The 16,786-nt window shown below is 38.4% G+C and overlaps 1 protein-coding gene across 14 annotated transcripts in view; it reads left to right on the top strand.

Annotated features, from left to right (window-relative positions):
* The window catches only part of SENP6 (SUMO specific peptidase 6), a 67,215-nt gene extending 55,854 nt beyond the window's left edge, over window positions 1–11,361 (top strand). For all 14 annotated transcript variants that reach the window (XM_035109569.3, XM_088665907.1, XM_035109568.3 and 11 more), the window contains 5 exons: window positions 1,994–2,097; window positions 4,589–4,677; window positions 6,445–6,513; window positions 6,607–6,757; window positions 9,048–11,361. In XM_035109569.3, the coding sequence (XP_034965460.3) occupies window positions 1,994–2,097; window positions 4,589–4,677; window positions 6,445–6,513; window positions 6,607–6,757; window positions 9,048–9,257 (623 nt within the window). In that variant the 3' untranslated portion in view covers window positions 9,258–11,361. The remainder of the gene's footprint in view (window positions 1–1,993; window positions 2,098–4,588; window positions 4,678–6,444; window positions 6,514–6,606; window positions 6,758–9,047) is intronic.
* The last annotated feature ends 5,425 nt before the right edge of the window (window positions 11,362–16,786 follow it).

The raw sequence follows: 16,786 nt of genomic DNA on the forward strand, positions 1-16,786 counted from the left end.
CATTTTTCCCCTTTAAATAATTAAACTTCTAAAAAACCCAGTGAATGATCTGGCAGTTGAGGGGGGGGGGAGTGTTGGACTAGCACTGCTAAAACTAAGTGGGAGTTCAATATGGAGCATCTCTTGTAAAAAAGCATATCAGGGATTGCTGGTGGGAATGCCCTCTGCTGAGCATTGGCAGATAGCTGCCAGTGAGAGTAAACAATACTGTGCTAGATAGGCCAAGTATATGCTCACTATAAGACCACTTTCTAGATTCACATTAAGAATCCTGTTTTTTAGAATCAGTCAGCCACTAATAAGATTTGTTCTACACATTTTCCTCCAGCTGTGCATCAAATAGTAATATGTCAGTGTTGCAAAAACACCAATGTAAGAATTTCAGCTGATCCGCAGTAAATGTGCAGTGGTTGGTGAATCTTGGCTTGGAAAACTAAAAACTAATGTTTATATTTTCTTTAGTTAAAGCCACAGAAAAGCTAATATAAATTTAGTTATAGATTTCAAGTTTAGATTTTCTTCAGATCATCATTTTGCTTGTTCTGGAGATTCAGATGTTGAATTCAAAGACCACCATTTTCAAAATTAGAAATACAATCAGTGATGCCTCCTTAAGATACTAAGCTTTACTGGTTTCTAAAAATATGCAGCATTCAGTACTTTGTTGAAGTAATTTGTTGCTGAGGTAAATGTATAAGAAAGATGTCATATTATCCATGGGGCCTCTTTTAAAGGACTCACCCTGTATAACTAGAGCCAAGTGATCAGCTTGTTTAGGGTTGCCATATTCCAATATTTTTTTTAGGATGACCCCAACATTGTTGGGTAAACCTAAACTTTTTGAGCTGTTTCCACAGCTTTTTCTATTGTGTTGCCATACGTCCAGATTTTCCCTGACATTTTGCTGAGTCGGCAAAATCCCCCCTCCCCGACACCATTTTTACAACATATTTTACACAGTGAAATATGTGTTGCTGTTCACACATTTCAATAAACCCTGTTTTTAGTGCAACATTCACAAGCTGCAGTGAGTCTTGGGCTGATGTGGTTAAACCAAAAGTAAAAGCAAGGGAGGAAGGGAGAGAACAGAATGTGTGAGCTCAAGGTTTGCTGTGTTCCCCCCCTACTTGAGCACGTTGCAAATCACACTAAACAAAAATGTATCATTTCACAACTGGAGAAGAGTAAAACTGTCTACTTAGTTCTGATGAAGCAAGCCATTTGATTTGTCCGCTTAAGCAGTTCTTGTACAGAAAGTGTGCTTATGCCTAATTCATAATAGCCAAACTGGCTCACTGCGAATGGGTGGACTCAATGCAAGTGGGAAGATTGTGACTGCTTACGTACCTCCTCTAGTCCTGTTGCTAGCTAAGCCACTTTTTGGCTTAGGGTGTCATTTCAACCTGAGCTCCAAGAACAATCTTTGGCTGCAATTCCTGCTCTGTCTGGAGCAAGACAAATTACAAGCCCAGGTTCCGACAATGCACTAAGCCAAACCACAGTTTAGGTCACAATAGCAGGACCAGGGAAGGAGCAAAGTGGCTGCAATCTCCTCTCTGGGAATGCGGTTTAGCTTAATGCTTTGTTGAACACACAACGCAAAAAAATGTTTCACAAGCTGGCATCCTGCTGCTGTGTTGCTGTATTTGCTATATTGCTTCCCAGTCAGTACAGTAAGCTATGTCCCAGCACTGCTGCGAGATATAATTTAGCTGAGTGTTTTTAGGTTGATAGCTGAGCCCAAAGTCCTGAACCCACTTGCCTGTAAATCCTGTTGAACTCAATGGGACATATTATTGAATAGGCATGGATAGGATTGCACTGTTGGAAGTAAAGATTTCAATTAGACATTTGTTCTCATGTATGATGCTGACAAAAAACCATTTCTTCCACTTTGTGGTTTACTGTTCCTGTCCAGAAGGTAATGTATATAATGTATATGTCTGTGGAAATTCTGTTTTCATTTTTTTACTAATCTTTGTGGTTAATGCAGATGGTTTACAGAAAATTAGACTAAGCTACAGTGAAGATTCAACTGACAGCACTAAACTAAATGAAGATGAACTAATAGATTTTTCAGAAGATCAAGATAACCAGGTAAAAAGACTAAACAGCAATACTTGGATATAACTAGTATTCTTTATTTCTAGGGGTGAAGGTGTTTAAAAGAATTCAGTAGAACAGGTATTAAATGGAGCAAAAAACCTGTTAATCACCTTTTCAGTACTTATTTTATTTTAAAAGTAGATATTCAGCATTTTTGTAGTTGATGTGTTCTGTAGTGTACCATAGTTTTCGCTCCATAGGATGCACCTGACCATAGGTCGCACCTAGTTTTTAGAGGAGGAAAACAAGAAATTTAAATATTTTGCTTTCTTGAATTGTCCTAGGCTCTTGTCTCTTGTCGGGCTCTGGTTTTTGCGCGGGCTCTGGCTCTGATCAGGCTCTGGTTTTTGCATGGGTTCTGGCTCTTTTCGGGCTCTGGCTCTGATTGGGCTCTGGCTTTTGTGCGGGCTCTGGCTCTTTTCGGGCTCAGGCTCTGATTGGGCTCTGGCTTTTGTGTGGGGGCTCTGGCTCTGGTTGGGCTCTGGCTCTTGCATTCTTTCCCCCTTCCTTTTTGGGAGGGAAAAAGTGCGTCTTATGGAGCGAAAAATGGTGTCTATTGCAAGACTCCCTCAACAACCTATCAGTCATTTATTTGAGGCTAGTAAACTAACATAAGATGGCAATGTGACACTGTGTTTTCAAGTGGCTGTGCTTTTGCAAAGACAAATGGAAGATTAATTTTAACTAGTGATACGTGTGTGTGTACATGTGTGTATCACACACACACACACACACACACACACACACACACAAAAGTTTATATAAAGATTAAGGCTTCTTACTCAGTGCTGTTAGCACTATTTCCATTTCAATAAAATACAGCCCAGCATTTCTCCAGTACTTCTCTGGAGCACTTTCCATGGTTATGTTTCCAACTCCAGCCACTAGAAGGCGAGCTTTATCCATCATTGTAATAATCAAAAATTGAGAAGAAAAATACTTCTTTGTTAAACAGAATTTCGGACTGTGTTAAAGTTTCACTGTAGGGACTTGTTCCACATTATATCCACCAAAGGAATGTTGCTTTCCCCTTTTTTCTCTTCTATTATTCAAGGATATCAGTCCAGTTATATACAGTCATACCTCGGTTTAAGTACGGTTTGAGTACTTTCAGTTTAAGTACTCCGCAGACCAGTCTGGAACGGATTAATCCACTTTCCATTACTTTCAATGGGAAAGTTCGCTTCGGGTTAAGTACGCTTCAGGAACCAATTGTGTACTTAAACCGAGGTACCACTGTATTAGATGGCAGTATTTATTTGAAGAGTTACTTGTGTGGTTTGTAATTTCAAAGACTATACAAACTAATACTCACAGGCTGCCCTGTTCCTTCATCCAATGAGTTTTTTTTCTTTCATCAGCTGTATATGTGAGGAATAGTGAGACTGAAAAGCATTTTAACAGCTGTTCAGGAAGAAAAAATTAGCCAAGAAAGAAGTTCTGTCATAGTCTTTGTGGTACACTTTAAATACTCTCATCCTGTGATACTTGGATTCTGAATAGGAAGATGGCTTGGATTTATAGTCCTCCACCTAGAAATTTCTAAACATAACCCTGTATCTAGCTTTTATTTTCTTAAATACTTCGTAATCTTTGTCTGGGTTATTTCTAGCCTTTCCTGTAGCTTTTCTTTTGGCTAGTTCTCCTGCCTTTATTCAAGAGCTAGAGGCAATCTACTGAGTATAGTTTCTGTGTTGTGTGCAGCTTGAATTATATAGTCATATATAATTCATATATTTGCAGTTGTACTTGGATTGCACCTGCCTTGGTAAACAGGTCAGTTTTTCAGAAGGGTGAAGGGTCATTTGTTGTCCTCCAAGAAAATATTCACAGTGAAATATCTAAGCATAGCATAAAGGTGGAACTTCAAAATTTTGAAGTACCACACTTACCTGCATAAAGGCAGAAATATGTGTATAACCCACTACATTGCATTGCAGGCTGCAGAGATTACTGCAGAAATGGAAACTACATTGTGTGTGTGTGATTATTTTTCTCCCATCATTATATGACATGGAGGTTTTCTTTACTGATAGGTTCATTTGGTTTCTAATTTCTAGATAAATGTTTCTCCTGGAACAGAAGAATTGCTTCCTGAATTTATTATAAGGAGTAGTTCAAATACTCCTGGTCTGTCTGTATATAGCTGGAGTGACATGTGTGGGAAATGGTGTTGTTGCACAAAAAGTTTAAATTCTTTTTCTCCACTCCTGCCAAACTCGGTTGCTTAAAGAAGAAAAGTTTATTGGCTCTGTCTCTGTCTGTCATTGGACCTGGCTTCACCTACTGCCTTTGCCCAACCAATCCCAATGTGCACCAGCCCCCAATGCCTGTAACATAAAGGGCATTAGTAGGGGAGGGGGCTAGCATTTTGCCTGAGTCCTATAACCACATGGATCATGCCGCCTTGTTGCATATGTAAATCTAGCTTCTCCTGAGTTTCTTAAGATAGAATCTTACAAATACATATTTTCTATTTTAGGACAACAGCAGTGATGATGATGGTCTTGCGGATGATCATTGTAATTCAGAATTAGGACAATGGCACCTGAAGCCAACTATATGTAAACAGTAAGTTTTGAAGTGACACATTTATGGCTTTCCATTAATAATCACAGATGTGTCTTCTGAATCCAGTGTTCTTTTCGTTCACCCTTCTTTTCATTCCCCTGTTCTGTCATTTCCAAATTTAGAGCTCATTTTTTAAAAAAATTCTTGCTCTGGTCTGGCAGGATTTGAACATTGTAAATAAGCTTGTATAAAATCTCTGCTTTTTTATTCTTTCAGAATTTAGCTTACTCAACCTCTTTTTCTTTATTTGCAAATTCTGGGATTACAAAAGAATTAATATACGTTGTTACATTATTATGGCTTATGTTTGCTGTAAGTATCTGCATCACCAGTGAAATATTCTTAACAGTCTGCCTGCTCCACCAGAGAGAAACCTGTTAATGTTGTAAGCTTTTAGAATATTGCATTCAAAGCTACTGTGACACTCCGCCACAGCCTGGCATGGATTGTCTCAAGCAGATGGTGGCTCAAGTATCTTTCTATCCAGCTTGAATCCAAAGGCTTAACAGTCAATGTAATACTACTTCAGATATCAGCTTTGCTTAGCAAAAAGGGCACAACTACTTTAATATCCCCACATTTTAGGCTATGACTCTTTATGTTGCTAACCAGTTCCTTAAATTTGCTTTTTCAATAGAAATTTATTACATTATTATTATTATTATTATTATTATTATTATTATTATGTCACTTGATCTTTTTCTGTTTTTCACCTTATGTGTAAGCTGTTCTTAGAGTGTTGTTCCTCTTAAAAGTTTAATGGGCTAAACACAGAGTGACTGATAGGGGTAAATATAACTGTACCTAATTCTATTCTATGCTTGAAAAATCCCACCAGTGGAGTGTTGAGGGAATATAATTGCTATACTAATGCAGATCTGAATTGCTGCTGGATAGCTATCCTTATGCACGCACCTGGACTACATTTGTTGTATAGTTGTTAATTACCTTCCAGCTTTAAGAATTAGGTAGATTATTTAGCATTGTGGCTCTGCAGCTGAGCTGTGAGTGACTTGTTATTTCCTCTCCATCATGAAGTAATTATGTGACCTTCAGCACTCTTTCACAACCTCAACTCACATCTGCCTTATAAGAATATAGAGAGTTGGACATAAACTTTTCTATTTACAATAATAGTAGGTGATTAAAAATGTAGGCATATTTATGCAAATCTAAATCCACTTGCTTTGAGATATACAGGTTAGAGGAAAGATGATCTTTCAAGTGTAGTTCTGGGTCTTGTCTAGGCAAGGGATTAAGGAACCTGTGGTCCTTCAGAGGTTTTTGGACTCCATCACTCAGTGAGATGGCCAATATGACCAGTAGTCAGAGAAGAATGGAGTTTCCATTCAGCAACATCCTGAATCCTGAGGGCAGCAAGGTCCCTCCCTGTTCCTGATCTAGTCTTATTTTGTAATGAAATAATACATGTAAATAGCTGCTCAAATTATTTGTGTTTAGTCCTATGTTAAAACTCATTGTAATTTACTTTACATTCATGTAGCATTCACAATAAAATGAAAGCAAAATGCAGTATAGCTTGTAGGTGGAGTGAAACAAAACCTGTCTTCTTCCTGGGTGCACAGATGTGAAGAAGAAAAAAGACACTTCTACTGTGTACGGATCATGAAATAAATCTACCTCTTTCTTTTTTACACATACCTGTGAGAGCTATATGAACCCTCATCAAATAATTTCATTTCCTTGTTTTAACACTGCGGCATATGCAAAATTCTAATGAGACCAAAACAATTTGCTTTCTTGTAGGCCTTGCATTCTGCTCATGGATTCATTGCGAGGGCCTTCCCGATCAAACGTCGTTAGAACACTACGGGAGTAAGTAGTTGACCTCTCAAGCAAAACATTTTCAGTCAATGCTGGAACATCCCATAAAAGCATTTTTCTCATCCTCTTGATTTTATATTGCAGGTACTTGGAGGTGGAGTGGGAAGTCAGGAAAGGCACTAAAAGAAGTTTCTCCAAAGATGTTATGAAAGGCTCAAACCCTAAAGTGCCACAGCAGAACAACTTTAGTGATTGTGGAGTTTATGTGCTACAGTATGTGGAGAGCTTTTTTGAGGTGAGATTAACTGGTATTTTTAGTTTAGAATTTTAGGGACATTGAAATTATCAAGTTTAATTTAGCCACCATGCACATTTCTGGAGCCTGTGGATGGGAGTCACCTAATGAACTTCATGCAGCTGGGCTATCTATACAGTCATACCTTGGTTCTTGAACGGAATCTGTTCCAGAAGTCCGTTTGACTTCCAAAAAGTTTTGAAAACCAAGGCGCAGCTTCCGATTGACTGCAGGAGCTTCCTGCACTCAATCGGAAGCTACGTGGGACGTTCAGCTTCCCAAAAACATCCCAAACTGGAACACTCACTTTTGAGGCGTTCGGGAGACAAAACGTTGCGTTACAAGGCGTTTGGGATCCTAGGTATGACTGTACACTCTTCCCCCATGTGCCCCCTGCTACCCCCACAGTGGGAGGGATCATTCAATCTGGCAAGTTTGGGCCTGCGGAATGTTTGTAATAGCCATAAATAGTGGAATTCAGTGTCACGCTATCTTGCTTTCTTTGTGGAATATGGCATTTTATGCAGAACTAATCACTTTCTCCAGACATCTGAACGGAAGCTCATGTACCCAGGGACATTGGAAGCAGTGCTTGTATGCACCTCTTGGCCCTGTCTCCATTTTTCTACCTCCATGGCTTTTATTTTACAATGATTAGATGTAGTTAACAAGCTGCAGTACAGCATTTGTAAAAGACCATTCAGTTGGTTCCCAATGTTATGATTGCTTTGGATTTGATAAGGCAACTTTTGCCTATCTTTGCCACATTCTCAGTGGGCTACTGTGTCAGGATGACTAGTTGGCAGCAGCACCTACTATATGTCAAATTAAGAAGAATGAGCAAGAGTGTAGACTGCTCCATAACATAGAATAATGGTGATGGCTGAATCCTAGGATTAATGCTTCTGTTGATACTTTGTTTTGTTCTGTTCTATAGGTTATATAAACATGCACACATTTAATGTTCTATAGCAGGGGTGGCCAACTCCCAAGAGACTGTGATCTACTCACAGAGTTGTTGAGCTTTTTTTAGGGAATAGGAAAGCGCTGTTTGGATGGGCAGCAGGGCGGAAATGTTGAGCTTTTTTTAGGGGAGCCATAGTTGTTGAACTGCTTTGGGGGGAGCCAGTGATCTACCAGTTATCTGCTACAGACGTCCAGTGATCTACCGGTAGATCACGATCTAACCGTTGGATGTGCCTGTTCTATAGGTTATATAAACATGCACATATTTAATGTAAAGTAGCTTTAAAATGCAGTGGGGACACTAGTTCCCCAGTGTGCCTTGAACAAGTTTATAGATGCAAATTGATTAAATACACATTTAAATGCATGTTGTATTGTGCTGAGTGTTGGAGCTGTAGAATTCTTTGCAGATGATGATACATCATGAGCACTACAACACTGGCAGATAAGCAAACCTGTGCTCCACTTGTGACACCCCCCCAAAAAATGCATCTCACTCCCTTTTGCCCTATTGTGTGTGCCTCTGCAAAAGTTATCTAGGGCATTCTGGTAGAAGACCATAAACTGCTTCTAACGATAGATTAACTGGTAAAGTGTGAGCAAGAAAACCTTCCTGCTTCCCTTATTAAGCCAGCATTCTAGCCTAATGCTAGTGTACAGAACATTGTCACAGCTTTATCCTGTCCCCATCTGCACTATTCACTTAAAGCAGTATCATGCCACTTTAAACAGTCAAGGCTTCTTCCAAAAAATTATGGGAACTGCATTTTGTTATGGGTGCCAAAAGTTGTTAAGAGACCCATAATTCCGCTCATAGAGCTACAGTTCCCTGAGAAGACAGATTGATTGTTAAGCCACTCTGAGAATTGTAGATCCATGAGGGGTACAGGATGACAGCTACAGTTCCCAGAACTATGGGGGAAGCTATGACTGTTTAAGTGTTATGACACTGCTTTAAATGTACTGTATAGTGCAGATGGGACCTTAAGGTAGCTGAATAGAACCAAATATAGTAATCAATGTTTCAATGTAATCAAAACTAGTTTAGCTAGGCTAGTTTATGCACTCTGCTCATGAAAACTCTATATTTATTTCCGCTTGCTGGAATGTACAGTTTTTATTGTTTTGTTGAGAATTTCTGTATGGTTGTTTTCTTTAGGAGTGTGTTGTACTATGTATATGCTCTTTTAAGAGGAAACTGGAAGAAGGGTAAAAATGTAACAAATCTGGCATTTTCTGATATTCTTAATTTTTGAATACGTCATATAAAAGTCATACATTATAGGCCCTGTTGCTATAAACCTTCTTCTTTTGTCCCTACTAGACTCCTATTGTAAGTTTTGAACTACCAATGAATTTAACAGACTGGTTTCCTCGGCCAAGAATGAAAACAAAACGAGAAGAAATACGAAACATAATCCTGAATCTGCAGGAACAGCAGAACAAAGAAAAGAAGGGACAGAAGGACACTAATTTGGCAGAGAAATCTTTTCAGGAAGGAATAGAACAATTTATCAGCAGCTGTTCAGACTGAATATTTTCTGTTGCATGTTATGGCTACATTAAAAAAAACACACCACACAATCTTGAAATTTACCATATCCTCATTGCCCAAACTAAGGACTTGGAGTACTATCAACCGAAACTTACTGTTGATGCTTATAAATGTATGTCATTAATTAAACAGATTCCCCGCAATATATTAACTAGACAAATCTGTACATATGTTAATTAGTCCAACCTTTTTCAATATTTGTAATTAAGTTTTTCACTACATAGAAAACCTTTTGTTATGTATTTCTGTTAATAGAACTTAATAGAAACTTCTAGACACAAAGCAAATAAAGAAGATATTTATAGGATGAATTGGTTAACTTTTTCTGTGTTTAAGTAAAGTTGTCATTGAACATTTCCCAGTAAGACTTCTGTAATGCACGGGGAATACTTATGTAGCAAGGTGATCAAATCCATACTTTGATTTACAGTTGCCATATACAAGGTGTCTGCTTCAGCTATGTACAACGATATAAGAATGTGTCTAAATGCATTGTGTTTCCAAGGTGAGTTGTTTGCACTTTAAATCCGAGTGCCAGGCAGTGTAATCTTTAGTAAAGGACACTTCAGATAATGAAAGAAGGAACTTCACAAGTGCTTGGGATAATGCTGCTTTATGACCACAAGTTTACTCAAGCAGTATTTAATACAGTCTGAAACGGAGCTTAAGTAATACTGTTGATCCTTTTTTTGGGGGTGGCTCCTGATCGTTGCTCAACTGTATTTTGACAATTCTTTCATTATAAAATTGTATTTTTTGTAAGTGTGCTTGGAAATAGCAGCAAATTGTCCACATTACATTTTCTGTGTCAGAATTCTGAATGTGCATTCATATGTGCTTTATCTATCTGATGGAACATTTCTTAAATGTACGAGTACTATTTTTTTGTATTGTCCAGAAAACCAAAATATTGCTAGATGTCATTGCTTGCTTGCTTGCTTCCTTCCCCCCCTCAATTTTAAGTTGAGTTATCTTCCAATACTGAGACAACTTGTTGGCATATTTCCATGATGTAATTTGATTTTTAAATTACGTTTCAAGAAGTACAGCCTTATGATGCCAGCTTTTCTATAAAGTCCAAAAGAAATCAAGTCTCTTCCATAACTCCTTAAATATTCATAAGGTATTGATATTGAAAACTGGGGAATAGACACTCCTTTGCAGATACGTTTTGGTGTAACAATGCTTTGTCCAAAAGAGACTTTGAATGGGAGGTGATATACTGTTGGAATATACTGAGTTTTAGACCATCATGACTCCGTATGTCCTTTTAACCTGTATACACAGGATTTTTTACTTTTGCATTAGTTCTTGATTTTTACAGCGGTGTAACCCGCTCAGTACTCCTTTTTGTTTTTGTTTTTACACGCAGCTAGTTCTGATATTACTTTGTCCAAAGAGGAAGACCAAGGCAGTACTGTTTGGAGCTGTAGTGCAGCACACAAAATTGCTTCTATCTAATTGGCTTCAGTTTAAGGAGCCATGCTTTAGGATTGCAGCCTTACGTTTTTCATACTTTCCCAATATTTGCCGTCGTCAGACCAGCTGTAGAGCCCTCATGGCATTGTCAGTGTTACACTCGAGAAATATATAGTGATAATTTGTGACTCTGAAGAAACAACTCTTGGGATTAGATATAAAAGCGCACAAGTGACACTAATGATCCAGCATTTATGCCTCAAAATTGAGAATTACTAGTCATTTTTTAAAAAGCTAGGTAGAGTAAAACCTAAAAAGGATTGGCAACAAATGTAAACATTTGTTGGTGTGGCAAAATAATAATAATAATAGTACTTCTTGAACAAGTTATATTAGAAGAGTAGACTTAGCAAAATGCATACCAGCCTGGGCAAGGTTTTTTGTTGAAATGATTTTTTTTATAATAAAAAAAACAGGTTGTGGTATAGTTTAGTTCTGATTACATGGTTCTGTTTTTCAGAATGTCCTGGAGCTTGTATTCCTTTTCGAGATGTGAAGAATGCAATGTTTCTCTTAATATTATGGTAATGGATCAGTCATGCAGCAACCTGATACACATGTTGATATAGGAAATTTATTTTTTTAATAAAATGGTCAAAAACAAGTTTGAAGACCTTGGGTAATTTATGCTGCATGTTGCCTAGCTTTTAATCCTGATTTGTTTCTACAGTGTGTTGAAAAACAACAGCACATGCTCACCTGACATTAATCAGCACCTGAGTTCAAGTATAAAAGTCGAGCTGAAATCCTATACAGAGAAACCAAAGGAGGGAATGCACCAATGGAGGCTACAGTCCAGAACACACTGGCCTGGGAATAAGTTCCATTGAAGTCAGTGAAACTTCCTTCTGAGTAGACATACACAGAGGTGTACTATTAGTGGGTGTGTTTATAAAAATACATTCTTGCCTGCATATTAATGCCTTTAAGACAGTATGACCTGTATTCATTAAAAGCAGCATGAATGAGTTCTTCAGAAAAAGCTATCAAATAGCTGACTAATTAGATGTCTCTCTTGTATTGGTTTTCATGTTGGATAGAATAACTCTTAGGAATTCTTATAAAAGTTTTAGGTTACTTAGCATGAAAAATGTATGATGTGCTGGTAAACATTTGCTAGAGGCAGAAGGAGAGGTGACATTTAATATTCCCTTGTGGCATTCTTTATTTTTCTTGCTGAGAGAATTGCCTGCTTACACTTAAGAGTGCAGAACGTTTGGGGAATATTCTAAAATGAGGTCCTGTTAATCTAGTGTAACAGGACTTTCCTTTTTATTTAGATGTTTGTATCTTTCTTTCCCAAAGGCTCCATGACAAGTTTAGCTGAAGAAACATTTCAGACACCCCTTTTAAAATGTGAGATGGTGCTCAAAGCAGGTTTTTATAAAATGATGAAGCACATGTTAGGAAAAGTGTGGGGGCGGGAGTGGGAAGACATATGTTTGAGAAACTTTCTACACCAGCTTTCATGAACTCTAAAAATTCTCCCAAGCATTGTATGCTTTAATATTTTCCTCGTTTTCAGTTGATCTTCCCTATTTGTTTGATTTTGCAAATGGAGAATGTAGTATTGCTGTTTCTTTCTCTTAAGGCTTGGTTTCCAGGCCCTTTATCATGCTTGCCCTCCTCTGCACACATCCCAGATTCTCAATATCCTCCTTTAATTGTACCCGGAACTGGACACAGTACTCCAGGTGGGGTATGACCAAGGCATTCATTTTGTTTGTTTTGACCCAGTTCTCCTATGTGTTACTGTTCTCTTGAATCCTGATTCTGTCTTCTGCAGCACAGTACAAGCTACCCATTCCAGTTTGGTGTCATCTGCAAATTTGATGAGTGACCCCTCAGTTCCTTCATCTAAGTCATTTATGTTGAACAACACTGGGGCCAGAATAGATCCCAGCGGTGCCACACTTGTCACTTTCCCCCTAGTATGGTGAACCATGAGCACAGTGCTTTACAACTGCTAAACAGGCAGCAAAACCACCAAAATCCTTAGCAATTTCCAAGTGGTCCAGAGATAAACAACAAAGTTTGGGAACCACTGATCTAAACACATTTTGCTTGGAGGCAAATCCCAACACTTTTACTTGAACTTACTACAGTGCCAGTGTATATAGATTTCTGGCTAGGAAAATTTCCTCATTCCTGGAAGCCTTGCTAAATACTGTTAGATTTCATTTTGTCCTAAGAAACCAAGCCTGTTAGAATTGGTAGTCCAAGCATTAGGTCAAAGAGTTAAAAGTTAGTATATGCACCTTTGAAATCACTTGAGTTGGTGGGGTATGTACAGCTGGCATGCATTTCACTACTTAATTCTTATTTTGAATTTTCTTGTTCATTTTTGCCCTTTAGTTTGATCTGCTCCCTCCCCTGTAACATTAGAGAAGTTTTACAGAAACCAGACATTCTTGTGGGCCAGTAAACCAAGGCAGCATTTCCTTTTCCATTGGGAGTATTTGGGTAGAATGTACTTGGGTCTATAAATAATGCATCAGATTACTCATTCTCACCTTTCCTTGTAAAGCACTACAAAGATTTTCCTTTATAGCATTAAAACCAATGTTGGTCAGAAGAAAGCATACTATGCTTTAAAAATAATAATAAGCAGAAACATGAACTTTTGCTCAGAATAGTCATTGAAATGAATGGCCACAACTAACTTGTTCCATTAATTTAAGTGGGTCTACTCTGAGTAAAGATTAGTTGAATGCAGACTATTGTGTACTTTGTCCAAAAATTTAACCAATCTGGTTTGAGTGCATCTTCCCTTTTTTTAGTTGTTTTGCTTGTTTCCTAAATACAAAGCTTTATTTAAAAAAAAGTAGTGTTTTAGTCCTTTCTTCAAATTCTTGAGAGGAACATAGGACTACAGCTTTTCCTATACAGTCAAACCTCGCTTGTCAAACGTAATCCGTTCCGGAAGACCGTTTGACTTTCAAAGCATTCGACAACCAAAAACGGAAAGCGGAAGCCTCAGTACAACAGGGAAACTCAAAACAGAAGCCACGTAGCACATTTGGCTTCTGAAAATTGTTCGAAAATTGAAGTTACTTCTGGGTGTTCGGCATTTGGAAGCCAAAACGTTTTAAAACTGAGCTGTTCGAGAACCGAGGTTTGACTGTATTAAAAAGGGGCAATTGGATCATGTAAACTTCAAGAATTGCCTTGCAGGGTTCTACACACGAGCACATAAATATTTAGTGGGTGCCAAAGTGTGCCCTTGTTGAGGGTGCCATATTAGCATAGTCCACTACTATAAGTGGGATTGACCTTGTGCATCCTTTTGAAGTGCAACATGAGTTGCAATTTAACAGCGCACTCATGCCTGCCAGTAATTGTACTGGGAAAACCCATTCCTGGCCTGCTTACGAAATGTATATGGAGAAGCATATATTTGTAGGACATTGCTACAACTGGAATAGCCCCAAGCATACCGCAGGTTTGTCACACAATATGGTTCTGGCGGCGGCAGCAGTTCTGGCCTCAAAAAAAGAATGGAACTGAGTGATTTATATACATTAAAATACATTACACTGTAGCAAACTATATCCTCTTATGCATCCTGCTTGTCCCCTTTAAAAAACAAACAGAACACCATACAGCAAATTTAAAACAACTCTTTAAAATTCCATAGATGCTCTGCACACCACTTCGTAACATAAAATACTCATAGTGGTGAAGCCTGCTCATAAGCTCTGCAGCAGCAAAAATGAGCACCAGAGCACACATGACATGAAATGCATCATAGCATTTAACAGGCAAATTTTAAACAAATGCTAATAGCATCAACTGTGCAGGGAGGGTGGCTCAACATTGCCCAGGTTGCAGCAAGTGTGTGAGTATTAACCCTTTATTTGAGTGCTACAGCTCTGAGTAAGATTCCTCCTATGCTGCTATTTGCACTGTGAGGAAATCCTGGTGCCAATTAGCAGCTTTAGGGGAGGAATTTTATTCAGGACTCCAGCACATAAATACCGTGTTTCTCCGAAAATAAGACACCGTCTTATATTTATTTTTCCTCCAAAAAACACACTATGGCTTATTTTTAGGGGATGTCTTATTTTTTCCTCCTCCGCCTGCCGCGGCTGACATTGCTGCTGCGCCTATCACTATGTCTTATTTTGGGGATATGGCTTATATCCCTTGAATGCTTAAAAATCCTGCTACGTCTTATTTTATGGCTACGTCTTATTTTTGGAGAAACAGGGTAGTTAAATTCTCTCTCCACACCTATGGCAACCTGAATAATTACCAGACCTCCTAGTCCACGGGATTCCCCACCCCCAGCCCCACTGTATGATAATACTGTATAATTTTGGCCCAGGCAGAGCTGGACAAAAAATGGGGGGCAGTGGTGGGAAATAGATGTGATTTTCTCTTCTGCCTGCCACATATTTTGCTGGCTACTGCAGTTTTACTATGATTTTTGTGACAATTATATGCCATCCTGAAGGATGCAGATACTGCGGTATGAAGGGTTAATTTGGGGAGTGAGGTTGTAGCTGTGATATCTTGCCAGTTAATTTTTTAAAAAATTATTGCTGTTTCCTTGCTCTATTAGTGAAACCATTGTCTTTTGGGTCATTGGTTTCTTTGGATGATAACTGCTCTGGGAACCCTTCAGTATTGAAGAGCAAGATCTATGTAAATTTATACACAAATGACACAAGTGAAAATAAAAATAACCAAAGACCAGCCATGTCCTGTAAAGTTCCCATTAACAAGATGCTCTGTGGTTGCATCTGTGTGTGCCAATAAACAAATGAAGGCGTTTTCTAGCCTAACAGGTCATCACCTAAGGTTGTTGGTATGTGACAGGGAACTAAGAAGACAAGTAGGAGTGGCATGAAAAACAAGGTGGAAATAACCCTGGACTGACATCACAGAAATGGGTCACCCACTTTAACCATCCCAGCAATAATTGTTTGTTATGTGAATGCCATGTTATGTGAATGAGGAACGTAATTAGCCGCAAAGCATGCCTTTTGTAAGAATCCTGCCCAAACACATCTCAGAAACTGCTTTTTGGAAAGCCTGAAGTGAAACTATTCAGACTTTGAATTGTGAACTTTGCTTGTTAGCTTTTTTATTTTAGAAATGGGATTTCTACTGCACTCCTGTGACAATGGGCATGGGAAGAGGTGTTCCATTGAGCCTGCACTCCTGCATTCTAGGCCAAAGAGGAAAGTATTCTTTGCAAGAATGTGCAGGTCAGCTCTGTAGCTGAAAGTGCCACTCTGCGTCCCACAAAGATGAAAAGAAAAAGAAAACAAACTTGCTCAGAGCTGGTTTCAATAACACAGGAAATTCTGGAGAGTACAGTGGATTTAGAGGACATCTGAAGGCAGCCCTGTTTAGGGAAGCTTTTAATGTTTAATAAATTATTGTATTTTAATACTTCTGTTGGAAGCCGCCCAGAGTGGCTGGGGAAACCCAGCCAGATGGGCGGGGTATAAATAAATTATTATTATTATTATTATTATTATTATTATTATTATTATTATTATTATTATTATTATTATTTTATTAGCCTTACTCTGCTCAAACAACATGAGTCCTACTTGCTTCCAGCTTCCTTCCTTTCTTATGTATCCTCCTAACAAACGCCCACATTCAACATCTATCCTTTCTCTCCTAATGTTCCAAAAGTATCTGTTATTGCTACAGATATTCGTTCATCTCAGAAACCTGTATGTCAGGACAGGAAAAACTTTTTTAAAGAAGGGTAGGGGAAGGGAACGTCGGAAACCCACATTTGGGTGAACAAAGAAAACTCAGTCTTCACTTCCTAAATATATTGAATCACAAATTGAACCTCGAAATACCAAGGTACATGGAAAGACAGGGATAATAAAATACTAAATAGAATATTTCATAAAATATTAAAATACATGGACTGCTGTAGCTGTGCACAAGCTTTGTTGGCGTTGTGCTAGATAAAACCTCCGTAGGCTATTTGCGTATGATCGTGGTGTGGTCGTACTAATTATCTCCTTTTCTAAGGGGGGGGGCGGCTGAAGCGATTA

The sequence above is a fragment of the Zootoca vivipara genome, chromosome 3, assembly GCF_965207765.1.
Source record: "Zootoca vivipara chromosome 3, rZooViv2.hap1.1, whole genome shotgun sequence".
Classification (NCBI taxonomy): Eukaryota; Metazoa; Chordata; class Lepidosauria; order Squamata; family Lacertidae; genus Zootoca; species Zootoca vivipara.